The sequence below is a fragment of the Pseudochaenichthys georgianus genome, chromosome 13, assembly GCF_902827115.2.
Source record: "Pseudochaenichthys georgianus chromosome 13, fPseGeo1.2, whole genome shotgun sequence".
Classification (NCBI taxonomy): domain Eukaryota; kingdom Metazoa; phylum Chordata; class Actinopteri; order Perciformes; family Channichthyidae; genus Pseudochaenichthys; species Pseudochaenichthys georgianus.
This window is the reverse complement of record NC_047515.1, coordinates 31,645,480-31,667,092: the sequence shown is the minus strand read 5'-3', so window position 1 is coordinate 31,667,092 and position 21,613 is coordinate 31,645,480. Positions and strand designations below refer to the sequence as shown.

Below are 21,613 nucleotides of genomic sequence, written 5' to 3'. Positions count from 1 at the left end.
AAAGCTTCGGACGATCAGCTGCCGTGACATTTTGCGATTGCTAAAGCCGGTCAAACAACGAGGTCAAAAACAAGACTAGACAATAGCTACTTAATATACACACACTCACCACCAACTGGACAGGGGTGTGAATGACTACATAATAGTTACAGACTGCAGTAGATCGCCCTCAGTCGACCTGGCCACTAAGGATGTAATATAATGTTGGCGCCGTTCCGAGTTCTAATCTGTCAAGATGACGGACTGCTTTCAGATTTTTCCGTCATTGTTAGAAAAGATCCGTCATTGACGGAAAATATTCGGTTAACGCGACCACACACACACACACACACACACACACACACACACACACACACACACACACACACACACACACACACACACCTGGAGTCGTCATGCAGCCAGCAGGGCAGATGATCCATCATATGGGGAGGGTTATCAAAACTTACAGTGTGTGTGTGTGTGTGTGTGTGTGTGTGTGTGTGTGTGTGTGTGTGTGTGTGTGTGTGTGTGTGTGTGTGTGTGTGTGTGTGTGTGTGTGTGTGTGTGTGTGTGTGTGTGTGTGTGTGTGTGTGTGTGTGTGTGTGTGTGTGTGTGTGTGTGTGTGTGTGTGTGTGTGTGTACCTTCTTCTCTATGGATGACAGCAGGTCTTTGAGGATTGCTAGCTTGGTCACAAGGTTCTCCAACTCCTGGTCTCCACCCTGATTCACCGACTGATGGAGGAGATAAAACAAAGACAGAGCAACGGGTCATAGGTTAGATAAAAAGAAGGAGGTGTTGTGTTTTGCTGGCCTTGTTATTTAGCTTTTAACATAAGTGATGCAACAATGAGGCCTTGACATAGAAAGAGCCTGATTCTGAGTTAGTAAATCGCACGCCTAAAGTATGCATTTTGTTAAGACTTTAAATACTGGTCCATAATGTAAAATTGCAAAGCTAACGCATGTATACATACATCTCATCTCATTTGTAAACATAAAACTAAATGATCGTTTTTGCTTGATGATTAAAGGTAAAACAAAACGTATGCCACTAGTCAATTCATCATGTAACTTAAGTGATAACCGTTAACCATTTAATATGTATTTCAATCCTAACACAAGCAAACACAATCATTGGAAAACATTGTAAAAAAGAAGTGTGACTAAGGCCACCTCAGCCGTCCCCAGAAGACCCTGGAGAAAAATGACATCCACTAGAGAGAGAGAGAGAGAGAGAGAGAGAGAGAGAGAGAGTGAGTGTGTGTGTGTGTGTGTGTGTGTGTGTGTGTGTGTGTGTGTGTGTGTGTGTGTGTGTGTGTGTGTGTGTGTGTGTGTGTGTGTGTGTGTGTGTGTGTGGTGTGTGTGTGTGTGGTGTGTGTGTGTGTGTGTGTGTGTGTGTGTGTGTGTGTCAGCTTCATATTAGTACTCTTTGCATGTATAGGTCACAATATGTGTTTTCATGAGCTTGTTAATGTCATGTAACTCAATAAATGTTTGCGGTGAGAAACAAAACGTTAAAGTGAGAAATGCAGGATACATTTAAGAGCGAACAGAGAAGTGAATGTTTGGGAAGTGGGGTGGCTGTATTCTGAGGGAAGCATGCTATTTTTTGTTTAAAAATCATCAAATGTCCATACATACTCTTAACTGCTCGAATAAAAACGCAGACCACTTGACATGCTTGGTTTCAACATACTGTACATAGTATACTGTGTAAAGCAGGAATGCAGAAAAGGGCTTAAATACACTGCCACAAACATGGTGTTAGACAAGGGAAGCAGGAGGACGGCTTGCATTCTAATTAAGCTACACATACACAGATATACAGAGGGGCAAACATGTGTACCTGCTGGATCATCTTGGACACCATGAAAGCACTCTGCTGATCAAACACTTTAGACAGGATCTCCAGGCCAGACAGAACCTTATCCACCTCCCTGGTTCGGGACACAGAGAGATTTATAGTTACTCATTTAGATCTGTCTAAAGGAAATTAATAAAGTATATGTATGCAAGCATGATGGGGCTGCACATGTAACATGTTTTAATCCTAGCCTGTTTAATGTAGTATTATTTCCTGTGTATTATCACAATGTTTGAATGTAACACGTGTGCCATTGTGACCAAAACAAGACTTAAGGTGATGTTTTACAATTCAGAAAAGCATACAAAGAACAGCCTTGTATACAATATGCATAGACAAGAATATGTGTGCATACAGATGTGCTGGTGTGTTTTTCTTACCCATTAAGGCGTTTGCATGAGGAAACTAGAGTCTTGTTGAGGTGAGGCAGAGAGGAGGCTCCCTGTTTGACTGCCTCCAGGTCCAGAGCATAGCTGCCTTTCAGGTACTCGTGGGAAATGGTGCTCAGGCCATTAGCTGCTGGAATGCTAAAACAAATGAAGTCCATAAGTCATTATGTATAACTGTTAGCAGATTTAGACTTAAACCTTTTGTCTCCTGCAGCAGAAAGGTGAATAATCTCAGCAGTTCAAGTTTAGCCATTCATGACGGCGTTATTTATTATAGGCACACATCTCAAGAGGCTTGAGGACAGAGAGAGAAGGGGCGTGACTTCCAACGGTCTTATACCCCAGGTAGTGACATCATCAGTCATGTGGTGCAACCCTTGGGTGCAACGCTAACCAATGAACACAGTTAGTAGTCGCAGCTACGTACATAGACAATGTGGTACACAGTAATACATTGAGTCATAAACTATACATGTCTCTGTATGTTATATCTCAACAATAACCATCTTCAATACGTGCATATACTTAAAAATGGGGTAGGTCATTTTGGAGAAACCAGCTCGATGTGCGCTGGAATTTGAAAATACACAACCGGAAAAAATCTGCCACTTCCTTACACAGCCCCTCCTCCAACACACACGAACGCACACATGACCAATGAGGACACGAGATAAGTTTGTGCACGAGATCGAAGGCTGACAGGCCATCCAGTTATTTTAGCAAGGCCGGCTCAAATGATTAGTCGTGCTTTTTACAGTATTACGGCTTCCACAGATGACATTTTTTTTATGTATTTATTGTCAAAGCATTTAATATATTCACTGCTATCGGGATGTTAAGAGCATTCCATGGAATATAACAAAAAGTGTTTCTTAAATAAATTACATACCCCACCTTTAACCTGCTGTATAATATGCATGTTATACTACTTTGATGTTATTACTAAATATATCTTTAAACTTATATTAAAGATATACTGATAATTCGTTTTTTTTTAACATGGTTTACTAATCTGGTATTTGTTTTTACATGTTTTTATTATTAATAACAGGTGCTTACTTGTTTATTTAATATGTAAGTCTATTCTCTTTTCTTTATCTGCACTATACTTCTGCTGTTGCAATACCGTTAATTCCTCCGTTGCGGGAAAAATAAAGGAATTCTGACTCTGATACTTAAAACAATGAATCAAAAATGTGTATTAATTACAGTTCTTTTATCATAACACCAAGAACTTTAATGGCTTTATTGTGGTCATACCTTGAAGATAAGTGTTAGAATCGGAAAGCAATTCTATCTGCGCAGTCAGGGTTTTTAAATCACACACTTCCTCTAACACAGAGAGCTGACTTATGTCTAACCTGCCACCCACAGTCACAGCTGCACAAAAACACACACTTGCAAACACACACAGACACACAAACACCAACTGAGCCAGCAGAATGCCCCCAGCCTCCCACACACTGTAAACTATACCTCTTCAACTATCTTTAAGAGTTTGTATCTGTGGTTTTAAACACAATGCCAGTTCTATCTGAGCTGAACATTAAGGTCTAGCCAAGAAAGGATAGCAGCTTCCTTTTTTTTGTTTTACTCAAATAGCTCCTGCTGTGCCCTTTCCTTAGTAGAAACACTGAGTCTTTATTTTGACAGCCCATATGCCACTTTTAATATGGGAAAATAAAACACTAGCTATACGCCCATACACTTTTATGATTAAGATCCTTTAATATGGTCCACATTGTGGCTTTCAAATAAGCTTGGCAAATTGTCCTGCACCAAGCCTTATTTTTAACTTTAACTCAGCAAAATATAAAGTGTAAATGAAATTATGTTTTTTAGCTTCACTCATCCATGATGTTTTGTGCTCTTGATTGAAGATTTGAATGAATCATACATCACGACTGATTTCCACCTTTTTCTAATTTTGTCCAGAAGCTTTAAACTTTAACGGACATGTTAACCGGCGAAACCCCACCTCTGCTACTAAATCCAGCGTGGAGAAAAAACAGAAGGTCAACCATGGCAACCATGCATGTGCGAGAAGTCTTCTTCGCTGCTTTTGGTGTATTTTGTGGCAGAAGTACAGCGCCACTTAGAGGCCCGATATATGTACTACAGCGTCTCGTGTGGACGGACATGTTTCTGGTGCCTATTGCGTGTGGACGGAAGACTTTTTTGATAACGATTTCGATTTGTTTCCGTTATCGTCCTTGTTCTGGCTGCAGCCTTAAACAAAGCTTTGCATCATCTGGGACCAACATGGCTTCCAACAGGATGTGGCTTTCCTTCTTTATGCAAACAGAGGGGGGCACACAGGCAGAGCGGAGGTTATTAATGCATGCAGAGCACAAACCCAGCACCATTTACCAGCCAAATACTGGTCACATGCAAGTGGCTAGTAGGATTGCATCATTCACTAGCCAAACACACAATGATAATGTATTGAGTGAATGGTAACTTGTGAAAACAAAGTACATTTTGCAACCTGTGTGTGTGATAGTATTTTTACGTTTGATACTAATATTTTACAGTGTTTAATGAATGATGTGTGCGTGCCCTGGGGCAGAAACAGTGAACGTGAAAGAGAAACTATAGGTTACTTACGTAACCCCAGTTCTAATTCATAACACTCCGTTCGATGTCTCACTATGGGATGCGCCTCAACGCGTATGCAAACAGAAGCTTCAATCTCATTACGCCAATCCTGATTGGCTGGTGATCTTGACGTCAACGTCAGGGATACCACCCACCCTTTAAGTAGCTTGCGCTACGTCGCAGCGTCATTCAAAATAAGCACCTCTTCTCGCTTCGCCTTAGCAAGAAGGGCCGTCTGGTGAGACATCTCACTTCATGTTACCCCTAGAACTGGGGTTACGTAAGTAACCTATAGTTGTCATTCATAACACTCCGTTCGATGTCTGACTATGGGATATTGAAACTCCCGTATTGCTAGACATGCTTATCTCGAAAATCACCAAAAACAACCAGAACTTAACAGGTAGAACTCTGTCTCAACACGGGGCCCAGCACTGCGCAGGCCACACTTGGGGCAGAGACATCTAGCCTGTAAAAGCGGACAAAAGTGAGCGGTGAGGACCAGCTCGCTGCTGCACAAATGTCTTGGAAACACTCTTGAACAAAGCCCAGGATGTAGCCAGTCCACAAGTAGAATGAGCACGCAGGCCCGTTGGTGCCTGCAAACCCTGACTCGTATAAGCCAGAGCAATCGCTTCCACAATCCAGTGGGAGAGCCGTTGCCTGGTAACGGGCTTGCCCTTATGAGGGTTAACCCAGGATACAAAGAGTTGGTCATTGCATCGAAACTCTTTTGATCTGTCCATATAGATGCGTAAAGCACAAACTGGACACAGCAAATTCGGCCGCTGTTCCTCAGAGGAACACAGTGGCGGAGGAAATGCCTCAATGTCAATGGGGGTACATGAGCCAACCACCTTAGGTACAAAGGCAGTGTTGGGCTTCAGCAACACTCTCGTTTGCCCCGGGGCAAACTGAGTGCATGAAGGATGTACAGAGAGCGCATGAATGTCACTGACTCGCTTGGCAGATGCCAGAGCCAGTAACAACACTGTCTTCAGTGACAGGTGTTTCATGTCAGCTTCTTTCAGGGGTTCAAATGGAGGTCGAGTGAGCCCATCTAAAACCACTGCCAAGTCCCATAAGGGCACCAGTGACCTGGAAACAGGGAGGAGCCTGCGAGCCCCTTTCATAAAACGGCAGACCAAAGGATGTTGGCTAGCCGTCTTTCCCTCAAAGCCCACATGGCATGCAGCAATAGCAGCCAGGTACACTTTGATCGTAGAGAAAGCTCTGTGTTTATCAATCAGGTCCTGTAGAAATGATAAAATCACCCCGACAGGACATTGAAAAGAGATGTGTCCCTTTTGAAGGCACCACTCCTCAAACACCCTCCACTTACAGTCATAGAGAGACCTGGTGGAGGAAGCTCTTGCACTCTGAATAGTGTTTATCACCTTCTGAGGGAGTCCCACTGTATTCAGGTTATACCACTCACGGGCCAGGCCCATAGTGCCAAGCGCTCTGGGTGTGGGTGAAAAATCGTCCCCCCCGCCTGAGACAGTATGTCCCTGCGTAGCGGGAGCTGCCACGGCTGCCCGCACAGCAGCTGATATATCTCCGCCAGCCAGTACATTGCAGGCCAGTGCGGAGCTATCAGGATCAGTGTGTGGCGTTGTTCTCTCACTCTGGCCAGAGTTGGGGGTATCAGAGCCAGGGGAGGGAACGCGTACAGAAGGACCTGAGGCCAAACGTGCGCGAGCGCGTCCACGCCTAACGGTGCGTTTAAATCGCGCATTGAAAAGAACAGCTGACATTGAGCGTTTTCTTTTGATGCGAACAGATCCACCGCGGCCCGGCCGTAACGCACCCGCAGCTGACTCACAATCCTTGGATGTAGAGTCCAGTCTGCATATAGTGGTGAACCTCTGGGCAGCAGATCTGCCCCGAGGTTCATCACTGGTACGTGCGTCGCTCTCAGAGAGAGAAGACGTCCGCAGCTCCATAAGATCAGTTTGCGTGCCAGCATGTGTAACTGGAGAGAACGCAAACCCCCTTGGCGGTTTATATACGATATTTTGGTCATATTGTCTGTCCTCACGAGGACATGATGTCCTCTGAGAAAAGGCAGAAAGCGTTTCAGGTAGAGATGTCCCGATCCGATCACGTGATCGGAGCCGATCACGTGATTTTCAAAAGATTGGAATCGGGAGAAAAAAATCGGGGTTCGGGATTTTTAAAAACATTTTTTTTTATAAAATATCTTTTTTTAATTTAATGTTACAAAACAAAAATGACCATGTTCACGTCTTAAAGTCATCCTGAGGACTTAGTTTTGGTTTAAAATTACACAACATCATGTATGTGTTGCTTTCTTTGGGCTTGTTTTCATAAACCTGGTTGCTTATTTCTCTGAAATCTGGCAACAGAGTGGGCGCAGTGTCTAATAGTAGCAGTAAGCTAACGAGAGGCTACATTCAGCTGGTGACTCGGGAGTCGGGACGGAGAAAATGTCAGGAGTTTGGAAGTATTATAAAATTGAAAGCGAAGGCAGTGTAACAGCCAGATGCAATGTTTGCAAGGCAGAGGTTCCGCGTGGTGGAAAGAACAGAGCTACGTTCAACACGACCAATCTAATACGCTACCTGAGAAACAAACACCAACAACAACACGACAAGTACACAGCGGCCACTCGGGTAACGGCACTGAAACAACCGACACTTTCAGAGACTTTCAAAAGGAAAGAGAAACTGCCCCAGAACAGTGAAAAGGCCAACACAATAACAGCCAAGATAGCTGAATTCATCGCGTTGGATGACCAGCCGTTATCTGTTACCTTTTTTTCCTCTTAATGCATTGCATAAAGATCGGATCGGGAAAAATCGGTATCGGCAGATTGTCAAAATCAAATGATCGGAATCGGATCGGGAGCAAAAAAAGGTGATCGGGACATCCCTAGTTTCAGGGTGAGGAACACCGCTAAAAGCTCCAGATAATTTATGTGTGACCGTTGGAGGTCTCTGTTCCAGAGACCCCTCACAGGTCGACCTTCGTGTATATACCCCCCCAGCCCGTCAGACATACGTCTGTGGTGACCACCTTCCGCGACAGGACAGCACCCATAGGCACGCCCCGTAATAGAAAAGTCGGGTGCAGCCAGTGGTGCAGTGCCATTATGCATTTCATAGTGACCATCACTCTCCGCGCGCCATGACGCACGGGGTCCAGTCTGAGGGCAGCTACCCAGCGCTGAAACTCCCTCATGTGTAAGCGTCCCAGTCGTACCACCAGGATGGCTGACGCCATGAGCCCCAGCAACCGCAGACATGACCTGAAGAGAACAGATTTGCGTGGCTGGAAATGAGGGAGGCAAGCCCTGAAGGCTTCCACTCTCTCTGCTGACAGGCGGGCTGTAAAGGGCACCGAATTCAGGCGTAGGCCCAGGAAGAGTACAGTCTGGGCTGGGGACAACATGCTCTTTTCTGTGTTTATTACGAAACCCAGGTCGAGCAGGTGTTTTACGAGGACATTCGTCTGCGTAATAGCCTCTTGCTCCGACTGTGCGAGAAGGAGCCAATCGTCCAGATAAGTTGCCAGGCGAATACCCTGTTGTCTTAACGGGGCTATCGCGGCTTCCGTACACCGTACAAACACTCGTGGGCTGAGAGACAGACCGAAGGGAAGTATTCTGTACTCGTAACAGACACCCTGAAAGGCGAACCTCAGATATTTCCTGTGTGGATAATATACTGGGATGTGGAAATACGCGTCTTTCAGGTCGACTGATGTGAACCAATCATCTTGTCGCACGAGGCGCAACAGAGATGTGCGAGTGAGCATTCTGAATTTGTATCTTTTGAGATATTTGTTCAGAGCCCTGCGAATGTAGAATGCCCGAAAAGTGAGGGGGGGTGACAGCGAATTGGAGTCTGTAACCCCGTGATATTGTCTTGAAAACCCAAGCAGAATCTGTGAGCATCCTCCACTTTTCGCTTCTCAAAGCGAGTGGAGATGTCACATCCCTGTCGTCTGCCCTATGTGTCTTTATTTGTTGTGTTATGGGGCCCTCTAGTGTCTGAATACGGTGGTACTCCAGGTTGACAACCCCGGTCGACACTGCACATCACTCGAGGCGGCGGGAAGATGGGGGCATGGTTGCACCCCGGAAACACATGAGCATCTAACACTGGAACGTGTTCTGGAGCTGGAGAACAGGGAACTTCCAGCTCTTTTATCGAGGAGAGGAGAAGAGGCTGTCAGGCCGCACTTTTCTTCTTCCTCGTCTGGTGGCTAAAAGTCTGGGCCGGCTGTGCCTGAGCGGCTGCTGCCGGAACCGGAGACTTTCTTGGCCAGCTCGTCTTCGCCTCGTGTCTGGGCTGGAGACCCGGGGCGGGCTGTGGCCCCTGCTGTGGCCCCTGCTGTTTCGGGATCTTGAAATGGGCAGGACGTGAGGCAGCCTGAGCGAAGGACTGCCGCTGGGCCGTTGAAGGCGGCGGCTGGACCCTTCGGGGAAGACAAAGCTGGAGAGCCTCATCCTCCTTCTTTTTGGACTCACACCACTGCTGCATCGAAGCTAGAGCGGAGCCAAATATGCCCTCGGGAACAATAGGCATGTCCAAGACGTCTTCTTTTTCCCCCGGTCTGGAAGGTTCGTCAGGGTAAGCCATCTGGCTCTCTCCTGTACCACCATTATCCCCAGTGCTTTGCCCGTGGCTTGGACTGCACAGCGCTGCACACGGAGGCAAATGTCCGTGATCGCTGCAATTTCGTCCCACACGGCAGGCTCAGGTTTGATCGTCATGTCCTCGCAGAGCTCCGCCTGGTAGGCGGTCAGCAGCGAGGAGACGTTGAGCGCCCTGGCGGACAAAGCTGCGGCTCTATAGGCTCGTTCGGTCATTGCTGACTGGAAGCGGTCTGCCTTTGCCGGTAGCGTGGGGTTCCTGCTTGGTGCCCGTGCCAGCCGCGGTTGGAGGTGGGCTGCCACCAGCGGCTCCATGGGCGGCATGCGGAGCGGGCCGAGCTTCTCCATGCCGTCACAGTCCAAAGAGGAGGCACCCTGGATTGGGGCGTTGTTGCTGAAAGGGCGGTCTCTCCACGAGACCGACACCTCGTCCAGCATCTCTGGAAAGACTGGGAGAAGCTGCTTCTTCATCCTCGCTGCTTGGGGCAAGTTCTTCCCCTCATAGCGAGATCTGGAGGTTTCCTTGGCCACTTCAGGCCAGGGGATGTCCAGCCTGGACGCAGCGCGTTGGCACACGGCCTGCAACTCCATACTGAGGCAGGGCGAAGCTGGTGTGCTTTCACCCGGGGGAGCGGACATCGCCTCCGGCTTGGCAGCCTGGGCAGATGAAACGAAGATGTCATCTTCGTGCTCATCCGAGTCGGATAAGAGGAACTCAGAGGCATCCTCTTCATCCTCCTCCATATAATCCAGCTGTAGGACATCCTCCGCGGGTGGAACCACGGTGAGGTCCAGTTGGGAGCCCCAGCTTGACACAGCGCGGGGCTCCGCTCTCGCGGATACCGCCGTTGCTGAGCCCCAACCTGACACAGCGCGGGGCTCAATCTCCGTGGCAGTCGCTACCATGTCCCGATTGCCGGCCGGCGAATCAACGGACATGAAGGGGTCCTGTCCCGACAGGCTAGCTTGGCGCGCTAGCCGTCGGCGGAGGCTCTTGATGGCAGGACGAGCAGACCTGGTGTGAGTCTGTGCCCAAGATCTTAAACACGCAGCCGCAGAGCCGAGCCTCCGACTCCTCTGGTGTGAGGGAGAGAAGGGTCCATCCTCGTTTGCCAGGGTGTCGGCGCGGAGGAACAAGATAGTAACAGGTATGTTACCGAAAAGAAAAATTCAACCTTATCGTTATTCCGAAAGGAAAAAACTACGGGGAAGATTTTTCTTTAAAAAATATTAACTGGTGTGTTAATATCTTTCTTATCTCCGTCTCCTCTGGTGTGAGGGAGAGAAGAAAAAAAAAAAAAACGTTACCGTTATTTCGAAAGAAAAAACGGCGGGGCAGATTACAATATTAACTGGTGTGTTAATATTTGTTCAATTCTTCTGCAAAGCAAAAAAAGTAACCGGCAAGCGCCCGTCGACCGAATGTTAGCTTTGGGTTCAGTCTGTGGACCGTTAAGCTAGCCCGGCTACTGATATTCGAGATGTGCTCTGAAGCGAGAAGAGGTGTTTGAATGACGCTGCGACGTAGCGCAAGCTACTTAAAGGGTGGGTGGATTCCCTGACGTAGACGTCAAGATCACCAGCCAATCAGGATTGGCGTAATGAGATTGATGCTTCTGTTTGCATACGCGTTGAGGCGCATCCCATAGTGAGACATCGAATGAGAACAGTGTGTATCTGTGTGTACATGTGTTTATTGTTCATATAATCATTGACACCTCTGTTTACTATCACTGTGAGCAGAGCTGACATGGCCTTAGTTACAGGGAACCAGCATCATTCCTTTGTGTGTGTGTGTGTTGGAGTTGAATACTCGAGTGTTTCTTAACTAGATGTATTAAACATGTTGGTTTGAGAAGCCCTCAGAATAGTTTGTGATTTGATTTTCAGCGCGTACATATCATTACGGACAGCCGAACACAATCCACACATTCGTCTTCATATAAAGACTTTGTACCTCTCTGTGGGTGTGTCTGGACCAGGGGGAGTGGAGGTGGAGGCAGAGCGAGGGGGGAGGGGTGGCTTCTCATCCTCCCCATCTACCAATCACAGAAGAGGAGAGTTAACATGTGAAAAAAAGGAAACAATCACGTCATTTGCAAGTATGCTTGTGTGGGCTCTGCAGATACCTGAGTAGTCCCTGTCGTCGCTGACAGCTGTTTCCTCTCTGTCCACAGTGTATAGCAGCGTGGTGACCAGACCCTGGCTGGGCTGCAGGTACAACGACACCAACTCTGGTAACGTCTTAAACCGCTTAGGCTGCACACCCTGAGACGTCTGAGAGGAGCATCAACAGACAGAGGAAGAGAAGGGAAGCTTTTGAGGATGACAATAACATCCAAACTCCTTGGCTACAAGCCGTGTCATTGAAATCTCCTGTGGCCCCTATTGTTCCATGTTTTATGTTCCGTAAGCAAATATGAACAACGGCTCTAAATATAATTCGAACCAGGAAGAACCCTTTTTGTAAACATCGTTCTCAAACAAATTCAATTCCAGGAAGCAATATTTGACTTTTAGACCCTCTTCAGTGTCGCAGCTCCCATAAATGTTACAGCAGAGACACAGATGTCTGTGATGTGGCCACGATAAGTCTGCAGCTACATGTTATCTTGTGTGTGTGTGTGTGTGTGTGTGTGTGTGTGTGTGTGTGTGTGTGTGTGTGTGTGTGTGTGTGTGTGTGTGTGTGTGTGTGTGTGTGTGTGTGTGTGTGTGTGTGTGTGTGTGTGTGTGTGTGTGTGTGTGTGTGTGTGTGTGTGTGTGTGACAAAGCATGTGTGTGGCTGGTGGTGGGGACTACACAGCTGTTGGGCACTATGCACAAAGAGGCTGCTGTTGTCGTGTGTGTGTGTGTGTGTGTGTGTGTGTGTGTGTGTGTGTGTGTGTGTGTGTGTGTGTGTGTGTGTGTGTGTGTGTGTGTGTGTGTGTGTGTGTGTGTGTGTGTGTGTGTGTGTGTGTGTGTGTGTGAGAGAGCCTGAAGCCAACAAAAGCATCTATGCCTACCAGCTGCTACTGCAGCAGATACAGTTTATGCTGCACACTTGCACACACACTTGACCTCAGTGGAGTGTGTGTGTGTGTGTGTGTGTGTGTGTGTGTGTGTGTGTGTGTGTGTGTGTGTGTGTGTGTGTGTGTGTGTGTGTGTGTGTGTGTGTGTGTGTGTGTGTGTGTGTGTGTGTGTGTGTGTGTGTGTGTGTGTGTGTTTTCTCTGTACCTGAACAGCCAGAAATCCTTCATCGTCTGGGAGGACTCTGTATGTGTGGACGTGCTTCTGAAACCTACAGAGAAGGAAACACCAAAGAAGAAGAGATGTTTGTCAAAAAGTTGGAGATAAAAACAGACGGAGAGAGAGTGAGAGAAGAAGAACTTTTGGATGACTGTTTGATTCAACACAAAAATCATTTCAAGTCTGACATGTGGACATACTCTCTTGTTCTCAGTGCATAGGGGTGTGTGTATCATGTATGAGTGTGAGGGGGGTTTACAGAGCTTCAACCTGTTGCTGTCCGTCACAGTTGTGAGAGGGCTTTATCCTTACGGTAGCATGATACAGTAAAGCAGAACAGAGGTCAGCCCAATGTTTATACAATGCAAAAGTGAATGTACAAAGGAAAGACCAAAAACACCCTCCTTTGGGAGACAGGATACAGAGCGATCCTGTTTTCTTTCAGTCAACAACTATGTTTAAACCTTCAGAGTCCGAATTGCATTACTGATTGAACCACAACCTTTTTAACCAATCGCAGATCAATGCTCTGACATTGTGTTTGCACAGCCGTGACTACACGCCTGCAGCCTCATGCTGGAGTTGAATGATTTGTATGTCTGCATGTCACATCTGCTCGGTGGACCGTATGCAAAATGTTCAATTTGCCAAACTAATGTTGTGTTATGGTGGTGCGTCTGTTTGGATGTGTGGATGTTAGCCCTGCAGCCAATGCAAAACACAAATACAGTGGTGTGTGTGTGTGTGTGTGTGTGTGTGTGTGTGTGTGTGTGTGTGTGTGTGTGTGTGTGTGTGTGTGTGTGTGTGTGTGTGTGTGTGTGTGTGTGTGTGTGTGTGTGTGTGTGTGTGTGTGTGTGTGTGTGTGTGTGTGTGTGTATAGTATACGTGTTATAGACTGAGGGAGGGATAAATCCATGTTGGGAATTCATCCTGCTCTGCCGATCAGCTGTTTTTCCGGTCTTTCCAGGTCAGTGTCCCACAGATAAACATAAACAATCAACCAAAACGTGGACTGGATTAAATTATACGAATAAAGTAACTTTATTAGAAGCTGAGTACGTTTCTGTTAGACTTAAGCAAATAGTAACTTGGCTCACTGCCAGGATGGATTATTATTTTAAAAGCAATAGGGCTGGCACAGGTTTAAAATGTATTTATGCTGCAAGGCCATAAGTATTTAAAAATACCAACGTGCTGAGACTGACATGGGTCTGTCTCATATGATACATATTGCTATATAAAAAAAGGCAATTTGGATGACTATTTTTTAACAAATCTTGCACTGCAACATGTTTCTGAGACCATAATCCATCCATGCAATGAGCCCTGGTACAATTAGAGACCACCTGAAGGATGTGGAGAACACCTGTATGCAATCTCATATTTTTGGAAATTCAACAGTGAGTTTCAAAATGCCAAACGTTGTGCCAGTGTCTGGCTGACAACATAAAACTGTTTCCTGTCCATCTGGAAATAAAATATAATGCGTTTTTGCTCTCACTGTGTTTTAACCTTTGGACAACTTCCCTACTGTGGCCAATATTTTGTTTACAGGCTGCTTACCGGCCATCCCCGCTGTAGTAAATACCCCAAAAAGTTAATTTTGCTGGTATTCTAGCATTTATCTACAGCACACAGTGAAGAGGGAGGAAGACAATAAAACAAAGGCACAGATTTATACCAACGCCATCAGAGTTAATTCATATTAGACTTAGCTAAACTACATGGAAAGAGTGTCCATGTTGAATTGATTTATAAACAGGATATATCCTAACCCTATCTATCAGATTGTAGCCCAAAAATAGTTCCATATGTTCTTTCTCCGGCAGTTAATAATCACATACACAGTGAAAACTTGGTACATATTTGCTCCTGGTCCAAGGCCCAGCATTTAACACGGTCAATGAGATGTCCTGTTTCTGTTGTCTGTGCGGCCTCTGAAAACCATATCCATATTTAATCCTGTCAAATTATAAACACAATCCAGTGGCACAGAATACATACACAGGAATCACTGCAGTGTACAGTGGTGTGTGTGTGTGTGTGTGTGTGTGTGTGTGTGTGTGTGTGTGTGTGTGTGTGTGTGTGTGTGTGTGTGTGTGTGTGTGTGTGTGTGTGTGTGTGTGTGTGTGTGTGTGTGTGTGTGTGTGTGTGTGTGTGTGTGTGTGTGTGTGTGTGTGTGTGTGTGTGTGTGTGTGTGTGTGTGTTGGGGGGAAGGGGTGTTTGTCTTCCTGCTGGCAGCTGATGAGATTGTCTGTGGAGTAAATACTATTGTTTCAGTGGCAGCTAAGTTCTAGCAGGGGAAGGGACACGGAGAAAGAGAGGGAGGTTTATTATGGGATGGACATAGACCCAAAGCATACAATGTGTTTGTGTGTGTGTGTGTGTGTGTGTGTGTGTGTGTGTGTGTGTGTGTGTGTGTGTGTGTGTGTGTGTGTGTGTGTGTGTGTGTGTGTGTGTGTGTGTGTGTGTGTGTGTGTGTGTGTGTGTGTGTGTGTGTGTGATCAACAATAGCCTTTCTTAAAGATAATGACTGCCCTGACTCCCCTGTCCTTTTGTCTGAGAGAGCCACCTCCTCTTCCTCTGTGTCATCCAACCTCAATTGCAGCAGTTTAGTCCCTGCTCTGTAGACCGTATGTGTTTCAAAAACACTCCAATGACCAGGTCAAACTAATTAATAAGAATATGCTAAATCATTCTTATACTAGTATTTGTAATTCAAAATGTAACATGTGTTTCACAGCTCATCTATTCATACAGAGAAAATATTTTCAAAGCAAAAAGAAAGGGGGAAATGTTACTATTTTCAAACACTTCAGAACTGAGCTAAAAGCCACTATTCACAAATGATTACACTTATATATATTAAATCCATCACAACAAAAATAAATCTGTATCACAGGTTTTTGCACCTTCACACAAAAAAGGACCGTAAAAAAGGACCCTCTGTAGCTGTAATAAACACTACAAATATATATACACAGCTACATGGAATCGAGATATTTAAAGAAAAAGTATACATTAAACCACCCACTAACTCCACAAGGTAATATTATAACACCCACTGAAATGAGGAATGTCTTCTACGAAACATCTAGGTTTCAAACACACACAGAAACACAGAAGGCCATGCCTGAACCGTGACATGTTTAGACGCGCTGTGCTGATAATAAAGATCGTCTTCCTGACAGGAAAAATACGAAACAGTTCAATATCTCCGCAGTTTTCACACTGATGCATACACAATGCTTAAATAAAAAATATGGTCGAAATCTCTCTTGTTGGAATCAAAAGTGTGGCACTGCAGCTGGAAACATTGGAGAAATGACTTACTTAGAAATGTTATCAAATATTTTATATTTAAGAACAAACTGGGGAAGTAAATGATAAAACTCGAACATACTACACAATATTGAAGATACCTGATCTGAAACACCCCGTGCTGAGTTGTATGTAAACTAAGAGGAAGTGAAAGGCAAAGGCCGAAAGATAAACTGGCCAAAAGTCACCAACACAAACACTGTTCCCACCATTCTATTCTCAGACAACAGCAGAGTGCAAACACTTCCTGAACACACCGCTCTCTCTCTAAATCCTTAAGAATTAGTACACATGTCAGTGTGCAGTATGTAAGGCTCAAGGGTTAGGTCAACCCATGTCTTACCCAGGTAAAGCCATGTCTAGTAGTCATGTTCAGGTCAAAAGAATAACATTTGGCATTTACATGTATAAGTCACCTGGTAAGCAGTTGAGAGGACTTGACGAAATGTGTCTAAAATCAGATTCTCTTATGTTTCTTAAAAATAGGGACACCTTGACCACCCACTACATTAAAATGTTCACATATAAATGCATTTATAATAATAATCTAAGAATAATAGACATAATATTATCACACTTTGAAATAGGATATTGCTCATTATGATTACTACAACTTTTAAAACGTGTAGTACTGTACATTCTTCTTCCAATAATACTACTTTTATGATGGTAAGACTAAATACAAATGATTATTTCAGCGCTTTAAAAAAACAACGTATTTGTTTACACTTCGAGAGGGCATGCTTGGAATTAAGGTTGCAAATTAATCTAAATGTTATCGGAATCGTACTGTGGACTGGAATACTATCCAAATTGCAGTAAGCACAATAATTGGTAATATGTCAAAATACCATTCTGAATAAGTATTGTGGCGCTGCAGAGAAGACCCAGTATTCTACAGACTTAATAAAATAAATCCTCGTTTGGTACGGATCCTCTTAAACAAAAGAAATCCCACCATAATCACGGTATGATATTTTTCAATGAATGATTGGCGATCAGGCCTGAGCCTCCAGTACACCGCACTATGGGCTATGACTAACATTGTTTGTGTGGAAGCTTTTCACACGCCTGGTGATTCAGATTTGACTTCCTGGAAATCCTTTATTTTACTGAGATATATTAGCGCACATAGTCACAGACCATGACATCATTTCCTCCACGGGTTCAGGGGTTGTGCAAAAATACTGGGGCATCGCTGTTCTCAAAGATATCATTGATGGAGTTGTTTGTTTCACAACACTAGACCATATAACGTGTTACTTTGTCAAAATACAGTTTTTTTACAGTATGTGTAGGCAAAACCTCTCGATAAAAGCATCAACACTGTTCATAAAGCAACGTTTGACTAAAGCCTTTCTTTGACAAACTTAAGGTATCATAAAATAAACTTTCTGAGATGAAACAATGTCCGTGATACGAAAGGTGAAAGGGGAGAGGAAGGGAGAGGCGGGGGGAAAAAATCCGGAAATGGATGATGCATGGTCGTGAGGAATGTTGTTGGCCAAAGAGTGACCCACTGAATTACTAGTGCATCCAGCAAAGAATGAGAACATGGATATTTGCCACTGGTATTTATTTGAATAAGCCAGGAGCCAAAAGGTGATGCAAGCTTATTGTTTTTCTGGTTTTATTTATGACATGGGGTGTAATGTGTTTACATTAGAGTTAGCCCGTCCTCCTAGAAGAATACAATATGGTGAGGAAATAGATAAATGATTGAATGAATCATGAAAACAAATTATTTCTGTTTTAGTGTCATCAAATGAGTGCATTTGTGTACTTATACACTTGAACATAGGTACTTATGTATATTTTGTGTGTGTGTGAACATATGAATGTAAAAAAATGTGTATATGCATATATTATTATTATTCATGTTTTGCCCTAACTTTTTTTTTCTCCAGTTTTCTTTATTTCTTTGTACTCCTTAATTTCTATACGTTTTCACGCAATAATGCCTATGTTGTATTAGGATTATTCACGGGAGGGCTACTTCCCATAAGCTATGCTTCAGCCCTCCCGCTTCTACTAATTTTGTTCATCTTTGTGTGTATGAATTACACTTATTTATTTATTTTTGTTTGATGAATTAGTAGAATAAAAAACAATAAAAAAAACAATTACAAGTATAGGCAATACAGTATGTATTACCTATTTTTTTTTTCAGGAGCGGAACATATTTTTCCAGGAGCAGAACATACTGTACAGTATGTTTTGCTCCTGGTGTGTGTGTATACACACACAATAAACCCAGCATGGGTTAAACGATCAGATAGGGGATGTAGGTCAAGTCAATGTCGGAGTACCAGAGTAGGCCTTCTATTTCCTGCATCTATCTGCAGTCAGTTTGAATAGTTTAACTTTGTGTGGGAACTGCCTGGGGGGGGCAATGTGAGTAATTTTTTCAAAGTTTAACATCCCTTTTCCACAGTTCATTTGCCTTGCCTGAGTCATTGTCAAGTGATCAAAATGCTGATGGTATCGTGTAAGTTTGGAAGCTTGTCTGTCTGTTACATTTTCCTCTAGTCAGCAGGTGGTGAGGTCGTTTAGATGATGGCTGAGCATGGAGGTAGTTGGTGACAAAATCTCCCTTGTGTAAATATGGGTAGGCCTTTCATCATTTAGTTTAGGAAAGACTCGAGCAGGCCCTTTAAAGCTCTGACATATGGATTAATATTACATTTTTGTATAATGTGTCAGAAGCAGAGGTGGAAGAAGTACTCAGATCTTGTACTTAAAAGGTAGGGTATAGGTAATTCACTTCAGAAACACTTTTTGTTATATTCCATGGAATGCTCTTAACATTCCGATAGCAATGAATAAATGAAATGCTTTGACAATAAATATATACAAATATTTCATCTGTGGAAGCCGTGGCGCTGTAAAAAGCTAGTCCAATTATCTGCCTCGGCCCGTGGCAGATAACTGGATGGCCTACCTGCCTGTCATCTTTCCATCTCGTGCACAAACTTATCTCGTGCCCTCATTGGTTATGTGCGTGTTCGTGTGTGTTGGAGGAGGGGCTCTGTAAGGAAGTCTGAAGGAAGGGGCAGATTTTTTTCGGTTGTGTACTTTCAAATTCTAGCGCACTCGAGCTGGTTTCTACATTCTTACCTGCCCTACCTTTAAGTGAACGTAGAAGTACCAGGATGTAGAAATACTATGAAAGTCCTGCAATCAAATCGTTACTCAAGTAAAAGTACAAAAGTATTAACATCAAAATATACTTAAAGCACAACAGTACTTTCTATGCAGATTGGCCCCTTTCAGTATTATAGAAAGTACATGTTTTAATTATAATTATTGATGTATTAAAGTGTACTTTGTATGCTGCAGGGTATTTTACTCCAAGTGCTGCTAAAGTAATTTGAAGGGTTGATTATTTTCACATCATTAAACAATATCCGCAAAGTAACAAAAGGCACTAAATAAATGTAGTGTAACGATGTACCTCTGAATTGAAGTAGGGTAGAGGAACAAAGTAGTAAAAACTGTAAATACTCAAGTACAAGTCCCTCAAAATTGTACTTAAGTCTTCACACCACTGGTCAGAAGATAGTACGTATAAGCTGCTTCACCACTGCACTGATCTTATATGAGCCTTACATTAAAACATATGCAAGGCTCCACCAGCCCTTTAGTTGCTCGTTATATTTTCTCCACCACATTGAGTTTCAGAGCCCTGTAAAAACGGCGCTCCAGGCGGCCACATCAGTCAGAGAGGGACAGCCTGGAGCTGTGTGCCATGCTGGAGTCTCACTGCCTTGCAGACAGACAGTCTCTCTGCCACTCACTGACTTCCAGGAGAAAGTAAACAAATGAGTTTGGCTGTTGATCACTGGTTTACCAAAGCTTCAAAGAGCTTTACAGTTTGATCAAACAGTTCAGGAAAGTGTGTGTACAGGTACAGTTTATTTATGTTGGTATAAAGACAGACCAGGTGGGGATTCCCTAAAGGCATGTGCTAGGTTAAATGAATTAGAGATGGTAAGAAGTACTCAGATCTTGAATTACTCAGTACTTGAGTAAAAGTAGATACTACAGAGTAGGAAAACTATGTTACAGGTAAAAGTCCTGCATTCAAAAGGTTACTGAAGTAAAAGTACACAAATATTAGCATCAAAATATAATTCAATTACCAAAATAAAAAGTATTCATTATGCTGGTGTAATTCTTGATTAATTTAAGAGTTATTAATGCTAATTAATTTGTATTATTTGGTATGCTGCAGGGTAGCTTGTGAAAGTTACTCCAGGTGTAACAAAACGTGTTGTTCAATTTCACATCATTGCATAGTAACTACAGATATTAAATACATTTAGTGGAGTAAAAGTACACTATTTACCTCTGAATGGTAGTTGGGGAGAAGTACAAAGTAGCAGAAAATTGAAGTAAAGTACAGTAGGCCTACTTGGGTAAATCTACTTTACACCACTGCTTACAATACAATAAAGCAAACATAGGCACGGCTCCTCACTTTTCCTAGTAAATAAAGCCGCACACAGGCCGCACACACGAGTTCAGAGTTCATACAAGCTTCTCTTTTCTTCCATAAAGTTACTTACAGTACACACAAAGCGTAAGCCCCGTTGACACTCTCGCTGTCCCGCACCAGGAAGCTGCCGTCCCTCCCGGCCCGGGCCAGCAGCTCCTCGGCCGCCGCGCGACTCAGGTCCCGGTGATACCACATCGGCGGTGCTGGCCCCAATGGAGAAACCCCTCCACCTCCACCACCCCCGGCCATGGCCACAGCCCTTCAAACCTCAAACTGCTTCCAGGCTTCTCCGAAAAACTCGCAGCCCTCCTCCAGACTTTAGGGAAATAATCCAGCGAGAGCACCGTGGAGAGCCGAAACAAGCGCAGAAAAGTAGCGTGAAACTTATTCCGACGATTTTAAGGGTCGCCAACGTGTCTATAAAGTTGTGAATTTGTTAAATAACCCTGTTTGTGCTTGTTTCCTCAGTTCCTGAAAGACCCAGCACCCTCCTCTTTCGCTTCCCAGTCCCACGGAAATCAGGGTATGTAAATCCACAGTGAGACCGGGGAGCAACAACAGGGACGTCCCGCGTCAAAATCTATATATTGTCAATATAAATTACTTCCGGTTAGGGTTTCCAAAATAAAACAGGTGGATGACGAATTTATATTGAGACATTTTATTTTAGTGGAATATCCACGCACAGTGTATTGCCTGTTAATTGTATCTCTAGCTAGCTTGACGTGCTCTCTGAAAAATGAGGGATGGAGGGATAAAGGGACACTGGGATGAAGAGAGGAGGAAGGGAGGGATAGAAAACTACTCATCTGTACAATTATGGGATACATTTATAAAGTGATGGATAAAGTATTCAGATGTTATACTGCTTAAATGCATTAGGTCATTTATGTTTCTTAAACATAGGGACACCTTGACCACCCACTACATTAAAATGTTCACACATAAATGCATTTGTAATAATAATCTAAGAATTATAGACATCATATCTATCACATTTTGAAATAGGATATTGCAATGCTCATTATGATTACTCAAACTTTTAACACTTGTAGTACTGTACATTCTTCGTCCAATAATACTACTTTTATGTTGGTAAAACATTTTTTAAATCA

At 44.0% G+C, this 21,613-nt stretch overlaps 1 protein-coding gene across 1 annotated transcript in view; it reads right to left on the bottom strand.

Annotated features, from left to right (window-relative positions):
* Window positions 1-21,029, bottom strand: part of inppl1a (inositol polyphosphate phosphatase-like 1a) — a 34,117-nt gene extending 13,088 nt beyond the window's left edge. The window contains exons 1-7 of the mRNA XM_034097496.1: window positions 20,569-21,029; window positions 12,668-12,731; window positions 11,584-11,731; window positions 11,412-11,493; window positions 2,227-2,373; window positions 1,829-1,919; window positions 625-714 (exon numbers count right to left, since the gene is read on the bottom strand). Coding sequence (XP_033953387.1) covers window positions 625-714; window positions 1,829-1,919; window positions 2,227-2,373; window positions 11,412-11,493; window positions 11,584-11,731; window positions 12,668-12,731; window positions 20,569-20,747 — 801 coding nt within the window. The 5' untranslated portion in view covers window positions 20,748-21,029. The remainder of the gene's footprint in view (window positions 1-624; window positions 715-1,828; window positions 1,920-2,226; window positions 2,374-11,411; window positions 11,494-11,583; window positions 11,732-12,667; window positions 12,732-20,568) is intronic.
* Window positions 21,030-21,613: the final 584 nt, after the last annotated feature.